The 24,914-nt window shown below is 44.8% G+C and overlaps 1 protein-coding gene across 4 annotated transcripts in view; it reads left to right on the top strand.

Annotated features, from left to right (window-relative positions):
• The window catches only part of CCDC93 (CCC complex scaffolding subunit CCDC93), a 97,772-nt gene that overhangs the window by 19,373 nt on the left and 53,485 nt on the right, over positions 1–24,914 (top strand). The window contains exons 5-12 of one of the 4 annotated variants that reach the window (XM_040474877.1): positions 61–159; positions 950–1,006; positions 11,150–11,250; positions 11,859–11,876; positions 18,770–18,806; positions 21,875–21,967; positions 22,275–22,325; positions 23,201–23,287. In XM_040474877.1, the coding sequence (XP_040330811.1) occupies positions 61–159; positions 950–1,006; positions 11,150–11,250; positions 11,859–11,876; positions 18,770–18,806; positions 21,875–21,967; positions 22,275–22,325; positions 23,201–23,287 (543 nt within the window). The remainder of the gene's footprint in view (positions 1–60; positions 160–949; positions 1,007–11,149; positions 11,251–11,858; positions 11,877–18,769; positions 18,807–21,874; positions 21,968–22,274; positions 22,326–23,200; positions 23,288–24,914) is intronic. The other 3 variants (XM_040474878.1, XM_040474879.1, XM_040474880.1) reach the window with 3 other exon arrangements.

Consider the following 24,914-nt stretch of genomic DNA (forward strand, 5'->3'; position numbering starts at 1 on the left):
TGGCCTCGACCGCGGTGGTGTTTCACCCCTGTCCTCACATGTCCTACCTCTCTTTCCCAGTGGCTGGTGAAGCGAGCTATAGAAACAAAGGAAGAAATGGGTGACTACATCCGCTCCTACTCCATTTCCCAGTTCCAAAAAACCTACAGTCTCCCCGAGGTCAGTATTCTCCTTCTCTTGTCCAACTGAGAACAGTGCACCTGCTCAGAGGCTCCCTGGGAAGGAGCAGGGGAAGCTCAGGCTCCCCACCCCTCCATGTGGCATCTCTGCCCCTACCCGGTCAGCTTTGAAAGGGGGCCTCCTGCTTCATAAGAACTGCCTCTTTAAGCAGGCACTGGGTGTAAAGCCCTGTGGTTTTGTCTCTTTCTCTCAACTTTGATACTTGATTCAGAATGTTTATTAAATTATAAGAATGAGTATTTTTTTATAGCCATATAAAGCTTTTTGAGAGATCACCTAGGTCATTGCCAAGGGCGTTCCTATCATAATAGTTTAATAGCAGCCACCAGCACCACCACAGTAGTAATAACTGGTAACTACTGAATGTCTACTGCATGAATTCCCAGCCCCTTGCATGCCTACCCCTCTTTAGTCTTCACAGCCGCCCTGGCATAGGCGGCCCCGTTTACACATGGTGAAGCTGAGGCTTAGAGGCGAGGCAGCTTGCCAGGGTTTCAGAGCTCGTAAGGATTTGGGTGAGAGTGGTTCTCTTCACCAGCACACTCTGTGGGCCCCCTCACTGTCACCGGCTGTGGGGCTCTGTTTCACAGCCACCTGCAGAGGCCCTAGCTTCTTCCCACGCAGAATATATTCCAGTCTGTTAGACGATAGAGGCGTCTGCAAGCAAAGCTGTGACGAGAAGTCAGTTTGTAAGACAGGGTTCTGAAAAGTCCAGTTGAGTTCCAGTCTTCACACAGGATTTGTTTAATCACTGTGTTTTGTCTTACAGGATGACGACTTTGTAAAAAGAAAAGAAAAGGCCATCAAGACAGTTGTTGACCTTTCAGTAAGTTCCCCTGCCCGTATTCTTCTGTGAGGGAAGGACAGGTTCATGGCCTCCCCATAGCCTTCTGATTCAAATCCCAAAACCCTTGCCAAGGTCTTCCTGGGATTGCCTAGGATTGGACCTCAGGTGTGAGTGTGAAGGAAGCCCTGCCTGCCCCCGTGCCCATATCTGGATGCCAACATTCATGGGTAGAAAATGCCACAACCACGTCCTGTGTCCTCCTTACTTCCAGTTTTACGGGAGAAACTTTCCAGATCCAAAGCCTTTCCTTACTTGTGCCAGTGGCAGGTGTAAACTTTGAATAGCTCCAAAGAGTAGATGATGAGCTGGAGGTGGCAAATTGAGATTAGCACCCCATGATGGCTTTGGAGAGGAGCTACTCCTGAGCTTTGTGTGGGACACACGGGGATATCCTTGGTCAACACACACATTGTATCTTAACCGTGGGATCTGTACTCGCATGCCCACTCTGCGCTTCCATGCCCAGAGAACCGTGGGATCTCTGCTTGCAAGGGCTGAGAAGAGCTTTTCAGAATATTCTGGGCCAGAGCCCAGTAGAACCTCATCAGTGCCACCACCCCACCCCAGCCCCAGCCTTCCTACCTGAGCTGCTGGGAATGAAGCCACAATGCCTGGGGGTTTGTTTGCTTTCTTCCAAAAATAACGGGTAGCGTTTTTTTACTTATTTTTTCTACTTTAAGAATAAATGTGTGGTCTTCCAAGGTGATCGCTCTAAAAAGAGTAACAATCATTTGGTGACATGAAGTGCTCCTTTAAAACAAGAAAGCCTTGGGGCACCTGGGTGGTCCAGTTGGTTAAACGTCCGGCTCTTGGTTTCAGCTCAGGTCATGATCTCACAGCTTCGTGAGTTCAAGCCCCGGATTGGCTCTGCACTGATGGCATGGAGCCTGCTTGGATTCTCTCTCTCTCTCTGTCTCTCTCTCTGCCTCTCCCCCACTTGCGCTGTCTCTGTCTCTCCCAAAAATAAACTTTAAAAAAAAAAAAAAAAAGAAAGTCTTTGTCACTTTATAGTTGTAATTTGTATCTTTTTCACAATTCCATTTTGGAAATGGAAGGAGTAGAATACCATCAAGATAGTTATACGCTAAAGCCAGGTACTATTTCCGGTTTCAGTGGCAGTATTAATAATAATAATAAGAGGATATGATATGACATCAGAGTAATTTTTTTTTTCCTGGTTATGAAATAGTCATTCAGTTTAGAGCATCCTTCAAAGTCTTTTGGGTTTTTTTTGGTTTTTTTTTTTTAAAGGTTGATAGAGGGGCGCCTGGGTGGCTCAGTCAGTTGGGCGTCTGACTTTGGCTTGGGTCATGATCTCATGGTCTGTGGGTTTGAGCCCCACATTGGGCTCTGTGCTGACAGCTCAGAGCCTGGAGCCTGCTTCGGATTCTGTGTCTCCCTCTCTCTCTGCCCCTCCCCTGCTCAAGCTCTGTCTCTCTCAAAAATAAACAAACATTAAAAAAAAATTAAATAAATAAATTAAATAAAGGTTGCTAGATACAGAGGAAGAGAACCTTAATCTCACAACACAGAAGCAGCTTCTTTTGGAGCTTAGACATATTTCTTGCATGTTTTTAATGTGCATTTTTAACTGAATTGGAGTCCTATTTTAAATACAATTTTGTGGGCTTTTTTTTTTTTTTAGCTTACCAATATAGAGTTTTGTAGGCGATTAAAGATTCCCCCTAACTGCATTTGTCATGAAAACTAATAATTTGTTGGATATGCTGTTGTTTTTTCTTGTTTTATATTATGCTTCATTTCTGGAGAGGTACAAGAACCAAGTAATGGCATACCTCCCATACAGGGAATGGGGAGCCAGGAGCAGGAGAGGAGGGGAAATGCTCTTCTCCTTGGAAAGCCTGTACTATCTGGGCTTAATACCAAGTCTGTGCGTTACTTATTCAAAAACAGTAAATAAAAGTAAAATTTCCGAAATGCTTAATTGAATATCTTCTTATATAAATCTCACTCTGAGCCCTGGGTAGAGAGTGAGAAACAGTACAGTTTTCATTCGGCATTATCACCGTGAAGGAAAGGCCAGCATAGCTGTCTGTCGTCCTACCCACGAAGTTGGGCCTGTCATCATCATGCCCACTAAACATTTCAGGCCTCTGGGGACACATTCTCCCCTCCTCTCATTTGTAGTGGAATTTTTAAAGAAAATCGTCTTCTGCTTGGTAATAGGACTGCATAGAATTGAAGGAGGTAATGATAATGACAAATACATGGTACCCAGACATTGTTATAAGCATTTATATATAACCTACGCAGTCCTGACAACAGTCCTCTGAGGTAGTAGTATTTTTTCTTGTTTTTAACAGGTGAGGAAGCTCAGGCACAGATAGGTTATAAGTTGCGCAAGGTCACATTGGTGATGATGGAGCCAGGATGCAAACCCAGTCTTGTAACTGTGGGCCTCTAGATACAGTGCTGTTTGCAGCTAATTACAAAATAATATCAAGATAAAGGAAAATGGGAAAAATTTGCAAGTCTCTTTCATAATACTCAGTTTATTTCCTTTTTTATGTGTGAATTTGCTCCTCAGTTGACTGTCCATACATTTGTAGCAGGAATGATAAAGAAGTTTGATGGATGGCCAGAGCTGAACTTTGGGTTTTGTTGGTTTGCTTCTTCGCCTATCTATTGAAAATACCTCTCACTTCTGGAAGCTGTCTTCGTAGGTTTCTTAGCTGAGCTCCTTTGCCATTAACTTCCATCCCTTCCACCCACCACTTCTGTAAGTGCTTCTTCACTTCCTTGCCTTGAAATGAGAGTTCCAGAAGCTTACAAGAGACTCCAGGGCTGCAGTGTCTGTCCCTGGCTTATCCTTGTGAGTCACATAAGAAATGAAGCCGCTTGCTGTTTTTCATTCACTGTCACTCTCTCTAAGGGAAATGTCTCCCTTCGCGAAGGGAATGAAGTCTTTCCTAGACTACCAGGGGTGTGGCTCTTTGCAGGTCTTGGGTTCTGACCCGTGTTTCCTTCCCTGCCCACCTTTTTCCCGGCACTGCCCTTCACATGCCTCCTCAGTTTTTCTTACCTACTACTTATTGACGAATCTGGAATCCCAAATTTGAATTGTGAATAGTAAATTAAGGATTCAAATAAGGTCAAACAATGGGTGCCTAATTTCTGGACCCAGCCTTTTATAAAATATGTCCCTAGCCACCCTGTACTGATTGAGGGCCTTCTGTGTATTTGGCACCTAACTAGGTATCTTACAAGCATTGTGTCATTAACTTCTCACCAACAGTCAGGGAGTTACATATTATTATTTCTATATTTTTAAAATTATTTTTAATGTTGGGGCGCCTGGGTGGCTCAGTCAGTTAAGCGTCCGACTTCGGCTCAGGTCATGATCTCACGGTTCGTGGGTTCAAGCCCTGCGTCGGGCTCTGTGCTGACAGCTCAGAGCCTGGAGCCTGTTTCAGATTCTGTGTCTCCCTCTCTCTGCCCCTCCCCCACTCGCGCTCTGTCTCTCTCTGTCTCAAAAATAAACAAACATTAAAAAAAATTATTTTTAATGTTTAATTTTGAGAGAGAGAGAGAGAGAGCATGAGCAGGGGAGGAGCAGAGAAAGAGGGAGAGAATCTGAAGCAGGCTCTGCGCTGTCAGTGCTAAGCCCAATGTGGGGCTCGAACCCACGAACCATGAGATCATGACCTGAGCCAAAGTCAGTTGCTCAACCAAGCCCCCAGACACCCCTATCATTGATTTGATTTTAAAAATCAGAAATTCAAAGCCAAAAGAGTTAACAAATTCCCTACATATTTGCAAAATAGGAAGAGGCAGCCACATTTTTATTTCACATCTGATTCCTCAAACACGACAGGCAATGGTGCTTCTCCAGCTTCCTCTCTTCACCTGGACTCTGACTTCCCACATATTTTTGGCACCAATTTTACAGCAATGTTCCTGACTTATTTCAGGGCTCTGGGATATTATTCATCTAAGTCCCAAAGACTCAAATGTATCCAGATTGGCTGGGTGCTTTCCCATCACCTCTTCAGTCCCCTATGGGGGCATTTACTATGACTTTTCCACTAGAAGAGCCTGTGTCCAGCTAGAGAATGTCTGCCAAGTGGAGACTATCATGTTGGTTTTTTTCGTCATCTACTAACATAATACCATATTCCCTCAACCAGCAGGCTTTGACGTATTCGTACTTAGCTATAACCTCTTTTTAATAAATAACTATTAAAGGGCCTGGGTGGCTCAGTCGGTTGATCTTCTGACTTCGGCTCAGGTCATGATTTCGCAGTTCCTGGGTTCAAGCCCCACATCAGGTTCTGTGCTGACAGCTCAGAGCCTGGGGCCTGTTTCAGATTCTGTGTCTCCCTCTCTCTCGGCCCCTCCCTACTCACACTCTGTCTCTCTCTGTCTCAAAAATAAATAAACATTAAAAAAATAAAAAAATAACTATTAAAATATATTTTAATATTTTTCAAAATGTTTAGCTTATTTTTATCCTTAGCCATCCTTATAGGATGCATTTGTCCTTGGTTATGTAGCCCAAATCTTTTGCAATTGTCCTTGGTTATGTAGCCCAGCCATTTTTTTGTGCATGATTTTTTGTTTTAAAATAGCTTATTTATATTTTGTGCTGGTACCTTCATAATAATAATAGAAAATTAAGAAATGGGAAAAAATACAAAGACTAAGTCACCATGATGTCACCATCCAGGGATAATTACTGACCTATATTCCAAGTAGGAAATATAAAATATGTATATCAATGGAGAGAATTAGAGTTCTCTAAAAATGGCGTTATATTTTACGTTCTGTTTTGGTTTTTGCTCAAGAATGTATAATTTTGCTTAAGAATATGTTTGCATGCCAATAAATATACCTCCACATCATTTTTACTAGCTGTAGATTATTCATTGTGTGGTACTGATTTAACTAGCTTAGTTTGTATCTTTTTTTTTCTTTTGGCCATTATATAGGACATTCTCATAGCTAATTTTTTTCTTTTATCTTTATTAACCTAGGATACATTTCACGAAGTGGAATTGGGTCAAAGTTTATGCCTAAGGCTATTGTACCTCTTGGCAGATTGTCAGGCAGAAAGACTGCTGTGAACGTGAATTTCTGAGCTCATCACTTTGTGGTTCTCTCTCTTTGTCTTGGCCTCATTGTTCTTCTTCCTGGGGATTGTTCCCAGTTCTTTGGCTTTCCTCTTTGAGATGTGTTCCTTTTTGGCTTCTCCATTCCTCCTTTAACTAGCTGCTTTCTAGAAGGCCTGCTGATGGTAATATTTTCAAAGCACGTAAAAAAACAAAACAATTGCCACCCAGGACAGGTTACCCCTTACCACCTTCTCTTTGTCGTGTCATAACATAATCGCTCATTTGTCTCACTTCTTGTGCTCATGTGTGGCTTGCTTCCTCCTTTTCTGTGCTGTCAGCCTTCGTATTCCTGAAGTACCTGCTCTGTGCAGTGAGGTCTGTCCCTCTCTCTTAACCCTGAGTAAAGAGTACCGTGAATTTTTACCTGAAGTTCCAAGAAATGTTTACTATTCACTGAACATTTTTTGGTAATGTTTAGAATTTTGTTTGAGAATAGAGGGAACGGGGGCGGGTTGGGGAGAAGACTCCAAGAGTTTCCAGTCTAGTTGAAAGAAAATGCTTTGCAGAACTTATCGGATCACCTAAGAGACCATGTCATTTGAAGTAACTACTCCCACGTGTTGAGTTCTACCACAGGAGATGCTGTGAGGAAGGCCTTTCCATTCAGCACGTACAATATAAATGTGGCAACATACGTAAAACAGTATTAGTACATTTTATTAATATATATTCATACGTAGGTTACAAATGTATATCTTAGCCCTTACTGTGTGTCAGATACTATTAAATAATTAAACCTCCCAATAACTCTACTTATACCTTTTTTACAGATGAAAAATTACATAGGTTAAAGTAACTTGCCCCAAGTCAGACGGGTGGTAAGTTATGGGGTTAGGGCTAAAACCTTGCTTGTGCATGTATTCACTCACTGTGTGCCAGACCACACCGTAGGAGAAGAGGTAAAAGCAGTGATGTTCCACCAAGAAAGGGTTTAAGGGAATTTGGGGTCTCATCGAGGAAAAAGATACGACCGTAAGGGGGCAGCAGCACAAATAAGCTTTATTTGAGTGATGCTTTGACAGGTTTGCTTGTAGGAGAGGGCAGTCCCTCACAGCGAGCCACTGTCCAGAGTTTTAGGCTCCAGGGCTGCATCTAGAAGGGGAAGGGAGCAAGGGAACTCCCCAGGGGATCCTGGAGATTGTCTGTGTGCCTTGGCGATGTCACTCAGCACAGGGAATATCTGCATCAGAGATCTCTGAAGGGCAGCAGTGATTTGGGGTCTTTACAGTTCCAGGGCCTATCCAATCTGTGGTTAGCAAATGCAGTTTTATGGAGTATGCAACATAGGCTGTCAGTGGCTAAAAATCTGCTCGTCTGGGCCGTGTTTAAAAGAACGGGATGCGTGAAAATTTCAGTTTGGCACTGGCACACTCCTGATCCAGTCGGCCTCGGCCTGCTGTGAGGAACACGAACCTAAGAACCAACATGCAGAAGCTGCGTTTGGCTCCTTTATTTAGTGCAGTGACCTTAGTCTTACCCAGCAAATTATATTGTTTGATTCAGGGAGCCCTGAGGTGGGATGTGTGCTGGTCCCCAAGGAGCAGAGCAGAGCTCAAGTGAAAGAGAATAGAAAAGGAACAGAGTCTGGAGAAGATTCCACCTCCCCAGCTAACTTTCCTCCCTGCAGACATGTTTCTCTCCAGAAATGGTCGCCATCCATTTGTCTCCCATTTCCTTCACCCAGTACCCAGGGGTTTTGTTCTGTTATTTTATTAACATGAGAATGAAAAAAAAAAATATTTGTCCCAGTTACAATAACTTTTTCCTACAGGATCTTTCAGGACATTGCCCTTGATGGTGGAGACCTCTGTGGAGCCCCGTTAGGCGGAACCAGAGTTAGTCTGTGGGGCTCCTGGGCTGAGGTGTATCTGTGAGAGTTGGTCTGGGCTGGTGAGCCCTGAGATGATGTGTTCAGGTCAATAGACCCAAGACAGGAGGATGTCACTTCCTACTGGCCTGGGTGTGGCCCCCACTGGAACTGTTGACCATAGACGTTGGTGGGGGTGTCTCGCTGCCTGCTCGGTATTCCATAAAGGAGGTACCTGCCGTAACTGAGGGGGCAGTGATCAGGCCTTTGCTCCAGACACTGCCCCGGTGTTGTGCTCTTCCACTTCCCTTCCCGGCCTTTTGGAGATGACTCGGGAGTTACTTCACCCAGTGACTTACAGCCAAACCCGTAAGGTAGAAATATGTGACTCTCACAGGACAAGAGTTCTCTGCTTTACAAAAGAGTCACTTTAATATTTTAACCCGGCTCATGTGTCCTTTAGCACGGAGAACAAGGGACTGTCCAAGAGCTATTAGTTCAGTCCTCATTTTGCAGATATGGAAACAGGCCCATTGAAGGAAATCCCCAAGGTCACAGAGCCAGTTAGTGGCAGAGACCACGCTAGACATCAGTGTTCCTGACTCCCTGTTGCTTTAAAGGGTGACTTAGCAATAGCTCTCTATAGTTGCCCTGAAATTTAGGTCGTTGTCACTTAAGCAAACCACGTAATGACCTGTGTGGCAGCCTCAGGTGTATGATGGTGTCATGAGAGGGCTCATTTGAGATGGCTGGAGGGTGGCAGGAATGCCCACCAGAAGCAAGTCAGTGCACTGGAAAATTCCTGGGACCAGCAGCCAGGGGACCTAGTACTGTCTCAGAGATCCTGGACAAATTATCTAATCTCTGCTTCTTCAGTAGGAAAGTGAGGGTAATGGGATCTGCCTTGCCTCCACCTCTTAGTGTAGTTATGAAATGCAAGAGGTGAGCGGTATATGACATGGTGCTTTTAAGTAGAAGGAATAATTATGCAAAGGCCAACATTGTCACTGTTTGGCAGAATAAAAGGTCCTTGTAGCTGTTGGTTTCGGTATGCTATTGTTTTGGAGTCAGCCCTTTTTTTAGAAGAATCCAATTTCCTGTCTTGGGTCCTTGACTCTATCAGTGGTAACTAAGGAAGATAGCAGTTAAGCTCAATTATATAGTACTGCTATAATAGTAGAGCTCAGTGAGAATTAAATCATGGGCAGTAACTGACGTCATGTGGGTTCATTATATTTTGCATTTCCCCATAAATCTGTTTTACATTATTCATAGCTTCCTATTCATGTCGACAGCAGGAGCAAACTAGGGATTATTTCTGGCAGCAAGTTATAAGAAAACCACTCCAGCATCATCCCAGACCCTATTTTGTTCCTTTTTTACAAAACTGTTAAGATTATATAGTATGTCTTACAAAAGAATGTTTCTCTGTGTGTTTGAAACTTCTCATAATAAAAAGTACAGTACTAAAGTTAACCAGAAATATCAAGGGAGGAACGACTCTAATTGGAATAAAAATGCCAGTCTATGGAGCAGCCTGCTAGTAATGCTTGTCCTAGTGATGTCCAGGTCGAGGATAGTGATGATGAGGTCTGGTGGTGGAGGAGAAAAAAATCCAGGGACAAACGACTGGAATACCTTCCTTGGCATAAATATTCACCTGCTTGCGTTCAGAGGCCTGAGCAGATATTTTTTTTTTTTTTTTTTTGGGACAGAGAGAGACAGAGCATGAACGGGGGAGGGGCAGAGAGAGAGGGAGACACAGAATCGGAAACAGGCTCCAGGCTCTGAGCCATCAGCCCAGAGCCTGACGCGGGGCTCGAACTCAATGGACTGCGAGATCGTGACCTGGCTGAAGTCGGACGCTTAACCGACTGCGCCACCCAGGCGCCCCGGCCTGAGCATATTTTAAGATATGATTTGGCTGCCAGCTTGGCAGTCAAGGAGGACATTCACCTGGGGCAAAACGCTAAATCAGGTGGAGGTAAAGACCTGCATTAATTGAGCACCTACTACATACCACGTACTTTGCTTAGGAGGCATATATGTACATATGTGTAGTTTCAGGATGTGTCCTACACAAAATAGATCTATGTTTGCTTCCACATTTGTACAAGTCAGTGAAAGTTGATAGAGCATTTTATTTTTTTATACACTTTTTGAGGATAAACCTCAACACGTTTGTAAAGAAGATATGTATTGCTGAAGGGTTTATATCTACTCCTCTGCTATTTTAGAGTCTAAGAATTGAAATCTCCTTGACCACTTGAGGAATTTGTTTAAAGGATTTTGGGTTAACATACACACCTGTGATTGTTGAACTGGTTTGTGGCTCGGGTGGTGAAAAGGTCTGGATACGCAGTGACTAGAAAATTTGTGTTTTTGTTTTGTTTTGTTTCTGGAAAATTTTGTTAAGGAATAAAATAGATCTGAATAGAGAGATAAACCTTGCTTCTCAAGGCAAGATTCAATATTATAAATATGTCAGTTCTTTCCAAAATAATCTGTAGATTTGTTGTGATTCTGATCAAAACTCAACTGCTTTTTATTACAAACTTGACAAGTTGTTACTAGAATTCATTTGGAAGAGAAAAAGTGTAAGAATAGCCGGGAAATTTGCAAAAGAACAGTGGAGACAGGATAAAGGTTCCTAAAGCAGGAGGAATAGAAGAGGGGAACACCAGGTACATGGTATACGTATGCATGCCATTCAGATCAGGGGAAGGCTAGACTATTAAACTGATGATGTTGGCATTCTTAATTTTCCATTCAGGAAAAAGACTTCTGAGTAGTTTAAAAGGCTAAATATAACCCATACAAGTAACATACAAGAACTTTTTTTTTTTTTTGACAATCCCTGGTATAAGAAGTAAGATATAAAATGATTACGTTTGACCACATAAAGTATTAAAATGCCATAGGACAAAAGAAACCCACCAAGTGAAAACAAAGTTGAGGGGCAATATATTGAGTGGAAATACTTGCTACCTATGTGCACATCAAAGGAGCAGCCTCCTTGAGGGTGGCCTCCCTGAGCGCCCCCGGCTCTCCTGCAGGAGAGGGGTATACTCGCCACGATGGGGAAAGACTAGCCTCCCTGACCGGCCGGGATGCACCCAGCGGCCAGTTCAGGAGGAGGGCCCTCTCACACTCAGTAAGTCCTCTGTCTCACCCACTCCTTAGGATGTTTACAAGCCCCGTCGGAAATACAGACGCCAACAGGGAGCAGGAGAGCTGCTGGATGAAGAATCTCGAGTCCATGCTACGCTTTTGGAATATGGCAGGTAATAAAGGGGACCCAATCTGAAGTGTCTATTTTATAAAACCATTGAAAAGAAAAGCTGATTTGGATTGCTTCATTGAGATTAATTTGGTTGGCTTTTACCTGATTGAGTTTACCGGTTTGGGTCCGAGGTTTCCATCACCGGGGACTTTTTTCCCACGCTTCTGTGGGTAGCTTCCTGACGATGGTGGTGGAGGCCTTTTCTTTGCAGTGCCCCTCCGGAAATTTGCGTGTAACTGTGTGCCCTGTCTCTGCCCTCCTCAGAGTTGGGGGGCTGGCGGTATTTGCAGAGGCTGGGGGTGGGCCACCCGTCATACCCCTGCCATTTGTTACAATCTTTAGGTAAGCTAAAGAATCGAACGGTTACAGTGGTTTTACTCGAAGGGTTAGAATAATAGTTTTAGTTTCCTGTGAGGAATTGTCCTGAGCAGGAAGATGAAGAATTTAGAAGTATTGTGTCACTTCTTAATAATCTAATGTTTTACAAAACCAGTTATCGTGTGTCCTCATTTTTTTACTTAAAAACTCACAAAGAAGCGCTCTCCTCGGTGAGTTTCTTGGTTGACCTTGGGTATTAACCTTCATTTATGTCCTGCGTTTTCTACTTAGGGTAGCTGACTCCTTGATGTGAGTATGTCGCCTTGTGCTTCCTTTCTTTGCCCTGGGAGTGGTTGCCGTGTGCTGCTCTGCCTGCTAACCCAGCCGGCTCTGCCTCGAGCACCTCTCTGAGTGAACATCGGTCTCATGGCCGCCCCCTCTGGAGGGGCAGTGCTCCAGTACTAGTGCTGGAGAGAATGAGAAGGAAAGTAGGCTTCGTTGGTTTATAGACACTCCACCTTCCAAGTGGAAAAACACTTCAGAAGAACTTGCCACGCTTCTTTCCCTCTTTGTCGTTGAGGGGGTGGTGTGGTGTCCGGTCCCTCTTCCGAAGGATGGAAGCCGGTCCCTTCCATTCCAAGGGAGGTGTTGTTCTGGCCCTAAGCCGGGTGTGCCGGCCGCTCCACGGCTCACCAGTTGCTGCTGTGAATTGAATCCCTCTTCTGAGTCAGGCGCCACCAGACCATCCACATAGTTTGTAGGGCCCAGTATAAAATGAAAATGCAAGGCCCCTTGTTAATTAATCATTATTGATAAGGCTTAATTATTAAGAATTTCAAGACAGCAGCAACAACCAGGTGTGGGGCCCTTTCAGAGTTTTGGGCCCTAAGCAACTGGCAGGTCGCAGGCCCCGGGCACCGTGATGGGGTTTTGCAGCCACGCCCCAGTGTAGGTAGGCATGTGAGTCTGGGGGAGCCAGAGCTGGAGAGACCACCTCCCTGGGTATCACATGTTCCAGAGCCAAAGAATACTCAGAAGAATGTTGTGGTTTTCATGGTTTCTGTTGTTGATACCTTCATGTTTTCCATTGTCATGGATGCTCCAAACGTTCCTGGGCGTGTAAAGGAGTCAGGGATTCAGTAAACTGTCCACCTCACCGCGACCAGGCTGACGACATTTCACTATTTTGTTTTGAAAATCCCAGTTTTAAACTGGCTCTTTTGCATGTGTTGTAGAGGGTAGTCATTCTTATCATATGATGGCTGGGCAACTTCAGGACATCCCTGCCCAGAGTCTGGCGGGGCTTTCTTTAGGGAAGGGAGCAATCCACAGGTTTTCTTTGTGACTCTCCTCAAACTTGGAGTAACAAAGTGCAGAGTGTGTCCCTATCAATCTTAATTCCTGTCGGTGGAGTTAGACTGACTTCAGTGTTCTAAGCTTAGGGTAGGTATTTGATGAAGGAGTATGATTTTTTTTTTTATTTTTTTAGGAGAAGGATGGTTTTGCTTTCTTTTTAGCTTTCCTGATGAGGAGAGGGTGAGTTCGTGAGAGGTGGGGAAGTGGGTACTTAGGACATTTTGATGGTTTAGTTAGCTCAGTTTTCTCTTTTGAGAATGGTAAAGACAGCATTCAGAAAATTTAAACAATAACTTGCCCAAAGTCCACTGTTAACTACTCTTAACAACTATTAAGAGCCTCACACTGGGACTTGAACTCAGGTGTTGTTGGGACTCCAAAAGCGTGCCATTGTCGTTATCTACAAATACTGTTTGAACCTCCAGGGGAAGTTTGGCTCCTGGTTTTAGAAAGACAAGCCCAGTCTTTGTTGTTTGGTCTGACACTGAACAAAGAGAGTGCTTATTAAAACTGATGGGGCAAACTGGAAAAAACTTAAAGCCCCAGCAAGTGTGCATTTCATGCCCCCTCCTTGGGAAGGCCCTCCCCTCCTTTCTGGCTATCAGACTTTTTCCTCGGGGGTTCTGTCAGTACCATCCCCTCCATGGAGGTCTGGCCCATTAAATGAGGATTACGTTAAGAATATAAATGTGAAGAGCTTTGGATAGTTTGTCCTGTGTGGGAAACAGTAAATGTCAGTTGTTAGGCTCTGCCCTCATCATCCTCATCACCATAATCATCGTCAACAGCAGCAGTTTTCAGTTCTCAGATGCCCTTGAATATGACCCGTAGATCCAAACGTGACTCTCCTTTCAGCTTTCCTTGTTCCTGTGTGCTCTGTACCCCACCACGAGCCCTCACCCAAGCCTGAGAAGTCTTGCACACTCTCCCTTCCCTTCCCCAGTCAGGCAAGGCCGGGCCTTCACTGGTCCTGGGACTCACTCACCTCTATCCTGTCTCTCCCTTGAGTATCAACATCGTGGCACCCCTTAATTGCTCATCCCCTCCTGGGAATCCGAACCCCCATCTCTTGTCAGTGCCTCTAGTTTCCTCATTATCTCACCTTTTGAAAAGAGGGAAAGTATTTTGACTCCTGGAGTTAGAAGGTCTGAAACTCTTTGGGGTTGAAGATTACTCATTAGCTTGGGCCCACAGTGGCTTGGAGGTCAACATTCCAGCTGCTTCCACCTTTTTTTAACTCTCAGTCACTAAAATGAAGTTGAACTTTGAGCCTGGTCACCCATGCTGAAGGCCTTAAGGATGGTGTGTGCCTGTTAAAAACATGTTTGGATAGGTTTGTTTAAATGTTATGGCTTTGGAAAAACAAGACTCGTGGTTTTGACTTTACACTTAAAATTGTAAGTCTGTAATATTTCAATTTTATTATGGGTCCAATCAGCTTTTAGGAGCTAAATTAAAACACCTAACCATGCTTTAAAACTGCCACTGTGGGGAAATGCATTTTATGTGCGGTATATTTGACTTTGTTTAAAAAAAAAACAAAATTCAGCGGAGTACATTTGAAGATCTAATTGGCTTTATTAAGTGACTCATGAATCCGGCAGCCTCCCATCTAGCAAGTAGAGATGAGCTCCCAAGAGCTGTACAAAATGGAAGGTTTTTATAGGAAGGAAGGTAAGGCAAGAAGTTATTAGGAATCCTTAGAAAGAAAGGATTGTTTCAGGCAAGGTCACCTTCCTTTAGGGGGAAAGGAGGGAATCTTCTTAAGTGGATTACCTCATCTTCTTCTGGAAGATGGGGAGAGTCCATATGACAGATTACCTCTTTGGTGCTGACCAGAAGATTCCAGCCTGATTGGGTTAAAATTCCACTCCTAGAGAGGTTGAAGCTGCAGTTAAGTCTTGGTTTGTTCACAGGGGTGAGGGATTCCACCTTGGGCCCATGGCTCTCTTTTTAACAACTTGCAAGTGTAATTTGGAAGCACTACCACTAGAATACTGGTGTTGGCTTATTCCACACCATTTGAGGCCTAATTTTAGTTGCTTTGAATTATTCTGTACTTAGTAAAGGAAATATGGCATGTCTCTCCCAACCTGTTTGGATCCTCTGTGATGGTAAGGCCTGTGACCGCTCGTAGTTAAGCAGATACCTGTGAAATGAACAAAGAACAGGGCCCACAGCCCTTAGTATTTAGAGCTTTTTTATGCCCTTGTTTTATTTCACATAGTTTGGTACCTGTCTTAATTTGCCCTGGGGCAGTTGTTTTTGAAGGTTAGTTTGTTTTCTAGAACTGTGATGTCCAGTATGGTAGCTATTAGCCATATGTGGCTATTGTGTACTTGAAATATGACTAATGTGATTCAAGAACAGAATTTTAATTTTAATTAAGTAGCACTGAAAGACTCAGGCTTGATTTAGTTATTGGAAAAAGTTCAAGTTTGTTTGGAATAACCTGAATGTGTGAACCTACTTATTTAAAGTTATATACTTAGCTCTCATTATATTTTTTTCAGACTATGCTGTTCTAGAAGGTGTACATCCTTGATGTTAAAGATCAAGTGTAAGGTGTAGGGTGTGAGGAAGTCAAGTGGGTGAAAAGAGACCAGAGCTCTGTTGGTGCTGACAGTGTAAGACATCAGCAGGGCTGGTTGGTCAGAGCTAACAGAGGGAAAGGCAGAAACAAATTGAAGCATGTGGCAGCACAGATCAGACTGACACTTGTGAGGCAAGGGCAGGGCAGACAGGGTAAGAGGAGAGGGAGGTGGGAGGAGAGAGCAGCATACCTATGAAAGATAAAAGAGAAGTAAATGCTTTGTAGAAATAAGTTGAAGCATCCCGTTGTTCTTTTTGAGGGGTGATAGGCCATAAAGGGATACCATGTTCTCTTGGTGAAGCTCAAGCAACATGGAAGTCTCCCAGAGACCTCTCAACCAGTGAACATAATGAGACAGGAATTAATAGGCATCTGGGGACAGCTTTTGTCATGGAAGCAGTGTCACCATGTCACACGGAGAAGGAGGGCTTTAGAAAAATCAGCCAGACTCTTCATTCAGCATACATTTCTTGAGTACCTACTCTGTGCCAGGAGCTGTCCTAGGTGCTGAGGATACAAAAGCTGATGGAGCTGTCTGTGAACATTCATAGCAGCACTGTTCACGAAAAAGTGGAAACAACCCAATTGTCCATCAGCCGAGGAATAGATAAGCAAAGTGTGGTTTATCCATATAAAGGGATATTACCTAGTCATAAAAAGCAGTGAAGTACTGATTCATACTGTACTATGGATGGACTTTGAAAACATACTAAGTGAAGAAGCCAGTCACAAAGGGCCGCATAAAATTCAGTTTATAGGATATGTCCAGAATAGGCAAATCCGTAGACATGGAAAATCGGTAAGTGGTAGCCAGGGGCTGGAGAGGGGAATTGGGACTAACTGCTAATAGATACAGAGTTTCTTTTTGAAGTGATGGGACTTTTCTGGAATTTGATAGTGGTGATGGTTGTACAAAGAGCGAATCTACTGAAAATCACTGAAGTATATAGTATCAAATGATAAATTTTATGTTATACAAGTCATATCTCAATTTAAAAAATTATTTAAAAAAAATGAGTGAAGCACTGTTGTTGAAGGAGTTCAACAGAGTTATAGGATTAGACATAACTATCGCACACTGTGAGATGAGCACGTTGATGGTGTAAACACAGAAGTGCATACCTGTGGGGCCTAACCTAGGCCTTTGGGTGGTCAGAAAGGCCTTCCCACAGCCTCTGTCTTTATGAAGGAGTAGAAGGAGCCTAGAAGTCCAGTCTCCCACATTTAGTTGTTTACTGCTTCATTTGGAAAATCCATAGTTTTCAGGGGCCTTCGATGAAGGCTGTCTGCCTAAGAGCATGTCTTCTGCCCTAAGGGTCTGCATGAACTAAAGGCCTGGAAAACGAAGGAACACCCATGGTGCAGGATTACTTCTAGGAGGGGGAAACTTTGGTGAGACCCTCTGTTGGCCGGGGTTCACTGGGGTTAGGTGAGAACCTAAACCCTCTGGCCAGTTTCAGCAGAAGAGGTTGACTACATGGATCCTTGGGAAGGTTTGAGAGGTGGGACCTAGGCCAAGCCAGGGTCACTCCCCAAGTAGCACATCAGAACTGGGCCTCCAAGGATGCTGCTTCTTGCCTCCACCACCAGGAAGCTAGCTAGTGGCCTGTGGGGTTAGGAAGCCGATACGACAGCTGCTGACAGAGAGACCACAACACTTCCGCCAAAATCAGAACACCACTGTGACAGCTGCTGGCCCCCAACCAGGGTATCGGTGTGACCCACAGTCATACAACACACCCTTCATACCCTCCCTCTCTCCTCAGGTAGCTGCTGCACGTTCAGATCTCCAGTAAGTGCACCTGACAGGTGGAGCCTACATAGCACTCCAGGCCCTAGGTGCACAGGAGTGTAGAAAATAGAGTCTTGTTTTCCAGCCTCTGCAGTACGGGAGGGTGCACAGATATCGTGAAACCAATTCACAGGATTTGCCATAAGGTCCTGTAGAGAGTGTGTGTGGATACTCAGAATTTAGCCTCAGTCTGCTGCACTTTGGGCCTACAGAGTTCTGCCTAATGAGTGGGCACACTGTGCCCGGCCTGGACTCTTTCTTTGGTCTCTCCAGTTACATGACAACCTACTGCAAGACCAGGTGATGCTTTGGCTTCTTGATTTCTGCATTTTTCTTCGACTTACCTTTAGTTTATTTGTTCTACATTAGACATACTAAATGTAAAAGTGGCTCCCATGCCCTCTGGGAAATGGATGCACACGTGCATACAGGCAGCTGGACATGATTGTCTCTGGGAGGTGGAGGAACATGTACAGGTGTGGGATGGATTGGCCCAGGCAGAGTGTCCACGCGTGGGGGATGCTTTGGGGAGGAGGTAGCTCGAGAGCTGAGGTGCGGGGTGTGAATAGGAAAGGAAGAGAACAGCCCAGGGTGTGCAGAGCTCTGCGTCAGGCAGTGGATGCCCAGGAGGGAAGAGGCCTGCCATTGACTCGTGTGGATGAGGCCACTGGAAGCCAGATAGGAGGTGGGAGGAAGAGCGGGAACACAGTGGGGCTGGAGGCCAGCGTACCGACCCAGTGACCAACACGTGGCGTCAGCACGGTGTCAGTAAAGGTAGAGCAGGAGTCTTTGATTGGTTTCTCTTAAATGGCTGCGTGTAACTTTATTTCCTTTTAACCTATTCGGAAGGTAAGTGAGGTAGGGTGTTTTGCATAATGCTTTTTGTCTTAGGTTGAATGGATTTTGCAGTGTTGCTTAACAGAAAAAAAAAAAAAAGAGCCTAAAAATAAACTAATTTAAACTAAATTGCATTTTTGAGTTTCTTTGAATTTAAGGTTGCCTGAAGTGAACGCATAACACTGTTGACATCCTGCTTGGACTATGTTTGAGAATGAAAAATGGGCTGGACCCCAGATTCTGAATGTAGCCATTAGAGAGCATGCTTAGCCCAAGCAAACACACTCCCGTTTGTTTGTACAGAAAGTTTTAAGGCTTTTAGTTTAAACCGTGGATCTGAAATGCAGCTCCTGGTTCAAAGAGTAATGGTTGCACTTAAAGAAAATACTGTACCCTCTGAGAGTTGCCATTGGTAGTATTCACATGACAAACAGAATGGCTGGCCCTTTGTTCAAGAAGAGTGGAACATGTTTCTGGTTCAGGCACTTAAAACATTTTCTCCAGTTATTATATGGCCTAAATTTTCTTCGGTACTTTGCGTATAAAACTCCAACCAAAATGCATTTGACCAAATTTGTGTGACTTTTGAATAGTAATTGAACTCCCCTTTTTTGTGGCCTGCAGGAGATATGGATTTAGCCGCCAGAGCAAAACAGAGAAGGTAAGACAAGCATAGATAATGGGAGAGAACATTGGAGAGATGGAAGTGCCCCCCCCCCTGTCTGACACTGACAGGCTGCCCGCCTAGCAAGAGTGGGATGTCCGTGCTCTGGTCGCTGGGCAGCCTGGCGCACGAGGGATGTACCAGCTGCCTTTGGCCACCGCACCTCCCTTGTATCTGCAGCCAGCCACCTTGGCAAGTCGGGGAGCTGAGGCAGCAGCCTCATCGCAGGGCTCAAAGTGAGAGGTGACTGGAAGTCATGGCCCCGGGGGCAATTCCGTGCACTCTGATAACTCCAAAAGTGTGACGATGAAGTCCATTCCCAGGGCCCTGAGCACTCCCCATCTGATGAGAGAGACCCTAGACAGATGTGAACAGGATGTTCGCAGTGAGCTAGAACACAGCCACATATTACAGGCCTGCCCTAAGACAACCTAGTACCTAGCGTGGAGAAATCAGGTAAGTCAACAGGGGATTTCTAACTTCACAAAGCAGTCTCAAAACTTTCTCTTAATTCAGATATTTCCTGATGATCTTCAGTTGTTGGCTGCAGGGCTGTCATGTCAGTCTTACAGTGCCAAACCTTTACTGTGTTTCAGGCCCTTTATTCAGGGCTCTGCGTGTATTTGTTTCACTTACTTCCCTGAACATCTCTATGAGGAAGATGCTTGCTACCTTTTTTCAGAAAAGCTGAGGTCAGAAAGCTGAGGCCCAGAGAGGCTCCCTGATTTGTCCAGGATCACGCAAGCTCCTAATTTGCCACAATAAGAATCTGAACCCAGGTCTGTGTGACATCAAAGTCTCTGCCCTTAATCACTCTTTTAAATAAAGCACTAACTAATGTTGTCAGTGGCCTCTTAAAAAGCAGAGTCCTGTAGTTCAAGATCTACTGATACCATTTTTTTCCTCATTCCCCATCAGACACCCAGATAGTCTTGCATGGGACACTTACTCCCTCAGCTCTGTTCTCCTGCCACCCCTGCCTCTGTCCAGAACCCCATCCCTCAGTCCTTCCAGGAAGCCTTCCCTGGCTCCCGGCCTCCCTCTGCTTTATGTAGGAATTGTCTCAGTCAGCAGGGGGCCTGAATAGTGACCAGGAGCATGTGTTCTGAAGCCAAACTGGCTGGTTTCAAATCCCTCCACTGTGTGACTTTGGACAATGTACTTAATTGTCGTGCCTTAGTTCACAGCATCTACAAAATAAGGGCGGTAATCGTATTGCCTCACAGCATTGTTGTGAAGGCTGAAATGTAAAGGATATAAAATCACCCATCACAGAGATATCTATAAGCAATGGCTATTTTATCTGTAGCAGTAGTTCATTAGTAATCAGTCATGGTCTGATTATGATGCCTTTTTGTTTGTTTTCTCATTATTTATTTTTTTTCACATTTGTGTTTTTATTCAACTCAACAGTCGTTTCCGCCGACGCTAGGTGTTTTCTGGAGTTGAGTAATGTCAGGTAGTGTCCGATATAGAATAAGAATTTGATGTGTACATTCGATATGATATGTAATTTAGTCTGAAAAAATTGTCTATGCGTATGGGTATTGGATGTATTAATTATGATTGGAAAAATCATGCAATGCCCGTTAAATAGTATTCACTTTGGGCTTGTCTTGTCCCCTATAGATACAGGTTTCTTCCAGTATCATAAAGCAGAACATATGTATGAAGCCTTTTATAAGCTAAAATGGAGTAAAGCAAAGAAGCAGTTGCCATTCATTTATATGAAAAAAAATTTGAGTGTTCCTACACCTAAAAAAAATAACCTCTCGTAGGCTTCTCTGATACTGTGGAACACACCTCGCTAACAGGTACACAAAATAAATTGAGATGAAGCACAGATGTTCAGATACAGTTCTGAGCTCTGGCAGCTTGATGCTGAGATGCCGAGAGTCAGTCCCAGGGCGGGAGCTGGGTGGGCCTCACTCACTGCCCAGGGCACGCGCTGCCTCCATAATGAATGGCTCACTGCTAAACCAGCCCCGAAAACTGGTTTCACTTCCACCTTTTTTTGTAAAAGTGAAAATCCTTTTCAGATTTCTTTTGGTTAGCAACAACAGGTACTCACGTAGGTCTTCTGTGAAAGCAAAGTGGCCTGATGTGAACTTTGAAAAGCAGGGGATACGTGTGTAGATATACTGTATAGGAGCTCACGGTGCTCCCTGGGGTCAATTGTGGGCATGTCGTAGAAAAGCATCCTAGCACTGGGATGGTCTGAGAAGGGTGTCTGAGACCAGTTCTCTTTTTCCACCCTAGAAGACCCTGATATCCAGAGAAGGTAAGCCTGAGGTCACCCAGCTGATGGGTGGCAGAGATGGTATTAAAACAGGGCACTCTAGACTTCCAGCCCATGTTTGAGGAACAGCATCTAATCCGAGTGTCTTGAGTGTGGTACATTTAGAGCCTGAGGCTGGGTCCGGAGCATGAAGCTTAATCACCAAGCAAAGCAGTTTAGATTTTTATCCTTCACCCAAGAGGTTTTTAAACTTCGTTGACTGCTTCTTGGCAGTAAGAATCCTATTTTTCATCGTGATTTCAGTACCCACGCGCAGACACCTCAAAAACAAAAGCTTCCCTTTTGTTAACAAAAGTTAACCCTTTACTACATGTAAAACACTCTGATATGTCCTGTTCTATTATTTTTGTTCAATTTATATAGATGCTGGTCATACCTGCTAAGTTACTTTCATATCCCACTGATGGGTCTCAACTGGCAGTTTGAAAAAAGCACTCTGTTCGGCAGTGATTTACTCTCGAAGGCATTAAAGTAGGGGAGAGACCCTGTCAAAGTATAAGGCTGGCAAATGTGTACGACCTGATAGGAATTTAATCAGCAAGCAGTTCAGAAATGGATATAGGCATTGGCCAAGGCCTGGAGCTCAGCCTGCTCGGTCTGTATTTGAAATGGAAGCTCAGGTCTGTGGATTTTCCACTTGTCAGGGACTGCTACACCTTTCCAGATGCGTGTGCTTTCTTTCCCAGACTCGTGCCTTGCATTGTTGTCCTTTCTCTGCTGAGTCTTCATCTCGAGTGCTCAGCTACTTTTGCATCTTCACTTCCAGGCCGAGGACAAGAAAACGACACTCCCTGCGGGGCTCTCGGCTGCAGAAAGAGCCGATGCTCAGGAAGAAGATGAGCTTCAAGCTGCGGAAGAGGTGTGCGGCCCTCATGAGTCCCCTGAGGCTTCTGTTTAAATCATCTGGGGAGAAATTTCCCTTTCATCCCCAGCTTTGCAAAATGGCCAGCTGCCTCCCTCGGTCACCTGCTGTTAGCTGGCCTGTCACACCCTTTCCAGTTTCCTTTTCTCACCCCCCTCCTCTCCTGCCCCTGCCCCGTAAGGCTCACTATAACAGATCACGTAAAACAAGCCTTGGATTGTGGCGCAGAGATCTGTTTAGACATGTTGTGGAAGTCTTATGCAGTCGGGTCCACTCACTGCTACTTCTCCCACTCCTCTTTCAGCAGCGAATTCAGTCACTGATGACCAAGATGACCGCCATGGCGAATGAAGAGGTGAGGGGAGACTGTGTGGGGAGGGCGCAGTGTGGAGGTGGGGACTTGGAACTGCCCTGCGCTGTTCTGTGGGGCCTCCTTACAGAGGGACCACCTTTAAGAGAACCCTGTGTTTTCAGCACTCAGTGCTTCCTGTTTCCTTGAGATCTTTCTTTTAGGAAGCTTTTTACCAATACATAGTGTCGCTGTCCACGGGAACCTCTGTGGGGCTTGAAGGACCCTTGTGAGAGTGGAATGTCCCTGCTGAGACAGCATCCCAAGGGCTTCTGTAGAAGAGCCGTGGTTCAGCCCTGCCTCTCCATAACCAACCATTCCAGAAGAGCCCTTACTTTCTGTTTCCTTCCCACACCATCTAGGTAGAAAATAGAATACTGCATTTATAGTTGGTCTGCCCAGACCTCAAGGCCTGTCCAAAAGGTTTAACCAAGGGCTTTGAAAGGATCCTTCCTTTTTAGGCCAGGGAAGGCCTATGGCACTAAAGAGATATTTGGGGAGTTCCGAGATTCCTCTTTCTTTCCCATTTGTACTTCTTTTTTCCCTGAGTCCTAAGCCCTCCACGTTCCCTGTAGGCTCTGTCAGTGACGCATAGGAAGACACCTTGAGATGGGGTGTGTGAGGTAAGGAATGATTTTCCAGAGGTACCCGGGGACCAGGGAGAATCTGGCACAGTTGAATGACTCAGGAGGTAGAGAGAGGGCTTAACATTTGTCCCGAGGATTGTTTTCTCCCTTCCTTGTTGATGAATGCCTAGACAAAAGCCAGCGTACTTTTCCCCCAGGGAATAGTATCTGTTTTGGTATACTACTCAGAGCATTTTCCAGTTCTGTGAAAGACAAGGCATGGCCTTACACACCCCCCCATCCCTGTGATTGCAGAGCCGTCTCACCGCGAGCTCCGTGGGCCAGATCGTGGGACTCTGCTCCGCAGAGATCAAGCAGATTGTGTCCGAGTACGCGGAGAAGGTATGTGGGGGCCTGGCTGGCATCTTTGCCTCAGGTGATGCCTCAAGGATTTGTTCTCTGCCCCTACACCCTTTCGCAGCATTGATGGAGTCAAGTTGTAATTCATCAGCAACATTTGTCAAAAACATGCATGCCACGCAAAGCCAACAGCATCTGCCCGTTAGCTCAGTAAATTTTCCTCTGCAGTGCCTATTTTTCTATACATATAAAGAGAAAACCTGTCTCTCAGAGCGATTATCGCATCTGATAAATCGATGCCGGAGGTATAGCACAGGCATTTCTCCTCTACCAGGCTTCTTATAACTTGGGCCCAGTTTGGTGATTGGGTCGAGGAATAAGCTTTGCCGCTTAGGAGACAAACCCCATAACTCAACCAAGCCCAAGGCAAAATTTTTTGTTCCACTTTATTAAAAGTGTATAGAATGAACTAAAGCCTGAAAGTCATATTTCAGTGTTAGATTTTTTTCCCTCTCCTAAGAATGGGCAGCAGGACCTTGACTATTTCAGGGAGACAGTGATTAATCATTTTGCACATAACTGATTCTGGTCTGGCGGAGATGTAGTATCGGTAAAATCAGATTTACAGGGCATTGTTTCACATCCTTCCTTCCCCAGCCGTACTCCGTCTATCCCCCTAAACCGTTGATGTCTGTTGAAGCATCCAGCTTTGCTTTCCCTGTCTCAGGAGCCTTGACGACAAATTAGTTCTGCTCTGACCCGCCGTGCAATATTCTTCTCAAGTGATTGTGCACAGATGATGTAGTTGGGGAAGGGATGTCTCCCGAAATTGGGAGTTATTACCTACTGTAAACACAGCAGGTGGCCACCTCCCACCAAGTGAGGAGTCTTCTGAGCAGGACAGCCAATACAATGGCTTAGAATGTCTGGGGGTGGGATTCTCCTGTTTCCCCCACCCCCCCAAGTCAGTGCTTCTTTGCATGGGTTTTTAATGCAACTTTCATAGAAAGACTTTGTTGTAGATGTTGTTTGCTTTATTTGTTTGCTCTTGTTTTGTCAATGTCCTCCCACCAGAGACCACCAGGAACACAACTGTCACTGAACAGTTAGGTTTATTGCTGGTGGTAGTGAGGGAGACTGCTCACCAGTGGGGAACCAAATGGCATCTCAGTAAGGAGCCATTAGGAAAAACTTACTATGGAATTCGGGCTCACTTTAGCTGATTTGAGGAAGGACCAAGAAAGTAGGACTTTGCTCTGTGTTGGATGTTTTAAGGAAGGGCAGTTCTATAAAGGAGTGTCTAAATAAATTGTATCAGTAAGATGGGAGGGACGAAAAAAATTCTAGAAAGGTGGGAACGAATCAAGGTTAAAGCTGTATGCTCCTATTAGCTGGTATAGGGGGATGTTTGGTCATGTTTGTGGTTTGAACAGTGATCAGGTTTTGTCCATGCTCAGACGTGATTACAGAGTGGTCGTGTTTTTACCTGTATCTGTAAGACCTTGTGTGATGTTGACACTCTTTGGAATTGTTTATGTTTAACACGAAGACCTAGTATGCACAGGCCGGCTCCCACACATCCAGGCTTTGCTGAGAGTGCCAGCTGGGCTCACAGATGCCAGAGGGTGCTTTTCTCTTCCTCTGTGTGTATATTCAGTTATCTATTCCA

Source organism: Herpailurus yagouaroundi, unplaced genomic scaffold (genome assembly GCF_014898765.1).
Source record: "Herpailurus yagouaroundi ecotype Mexico unplaced genomic scaffold, PumYag 140, whole genome shotgun sequence".
In the NCBI taxonomy this organism is placed as follows: domain Eukaryota; kingdom Metazoa; phylum Chordata; class Mammalia; order Carnivora; family Felidae; genus Herpailurus; species Herpailurus yagouaroundi.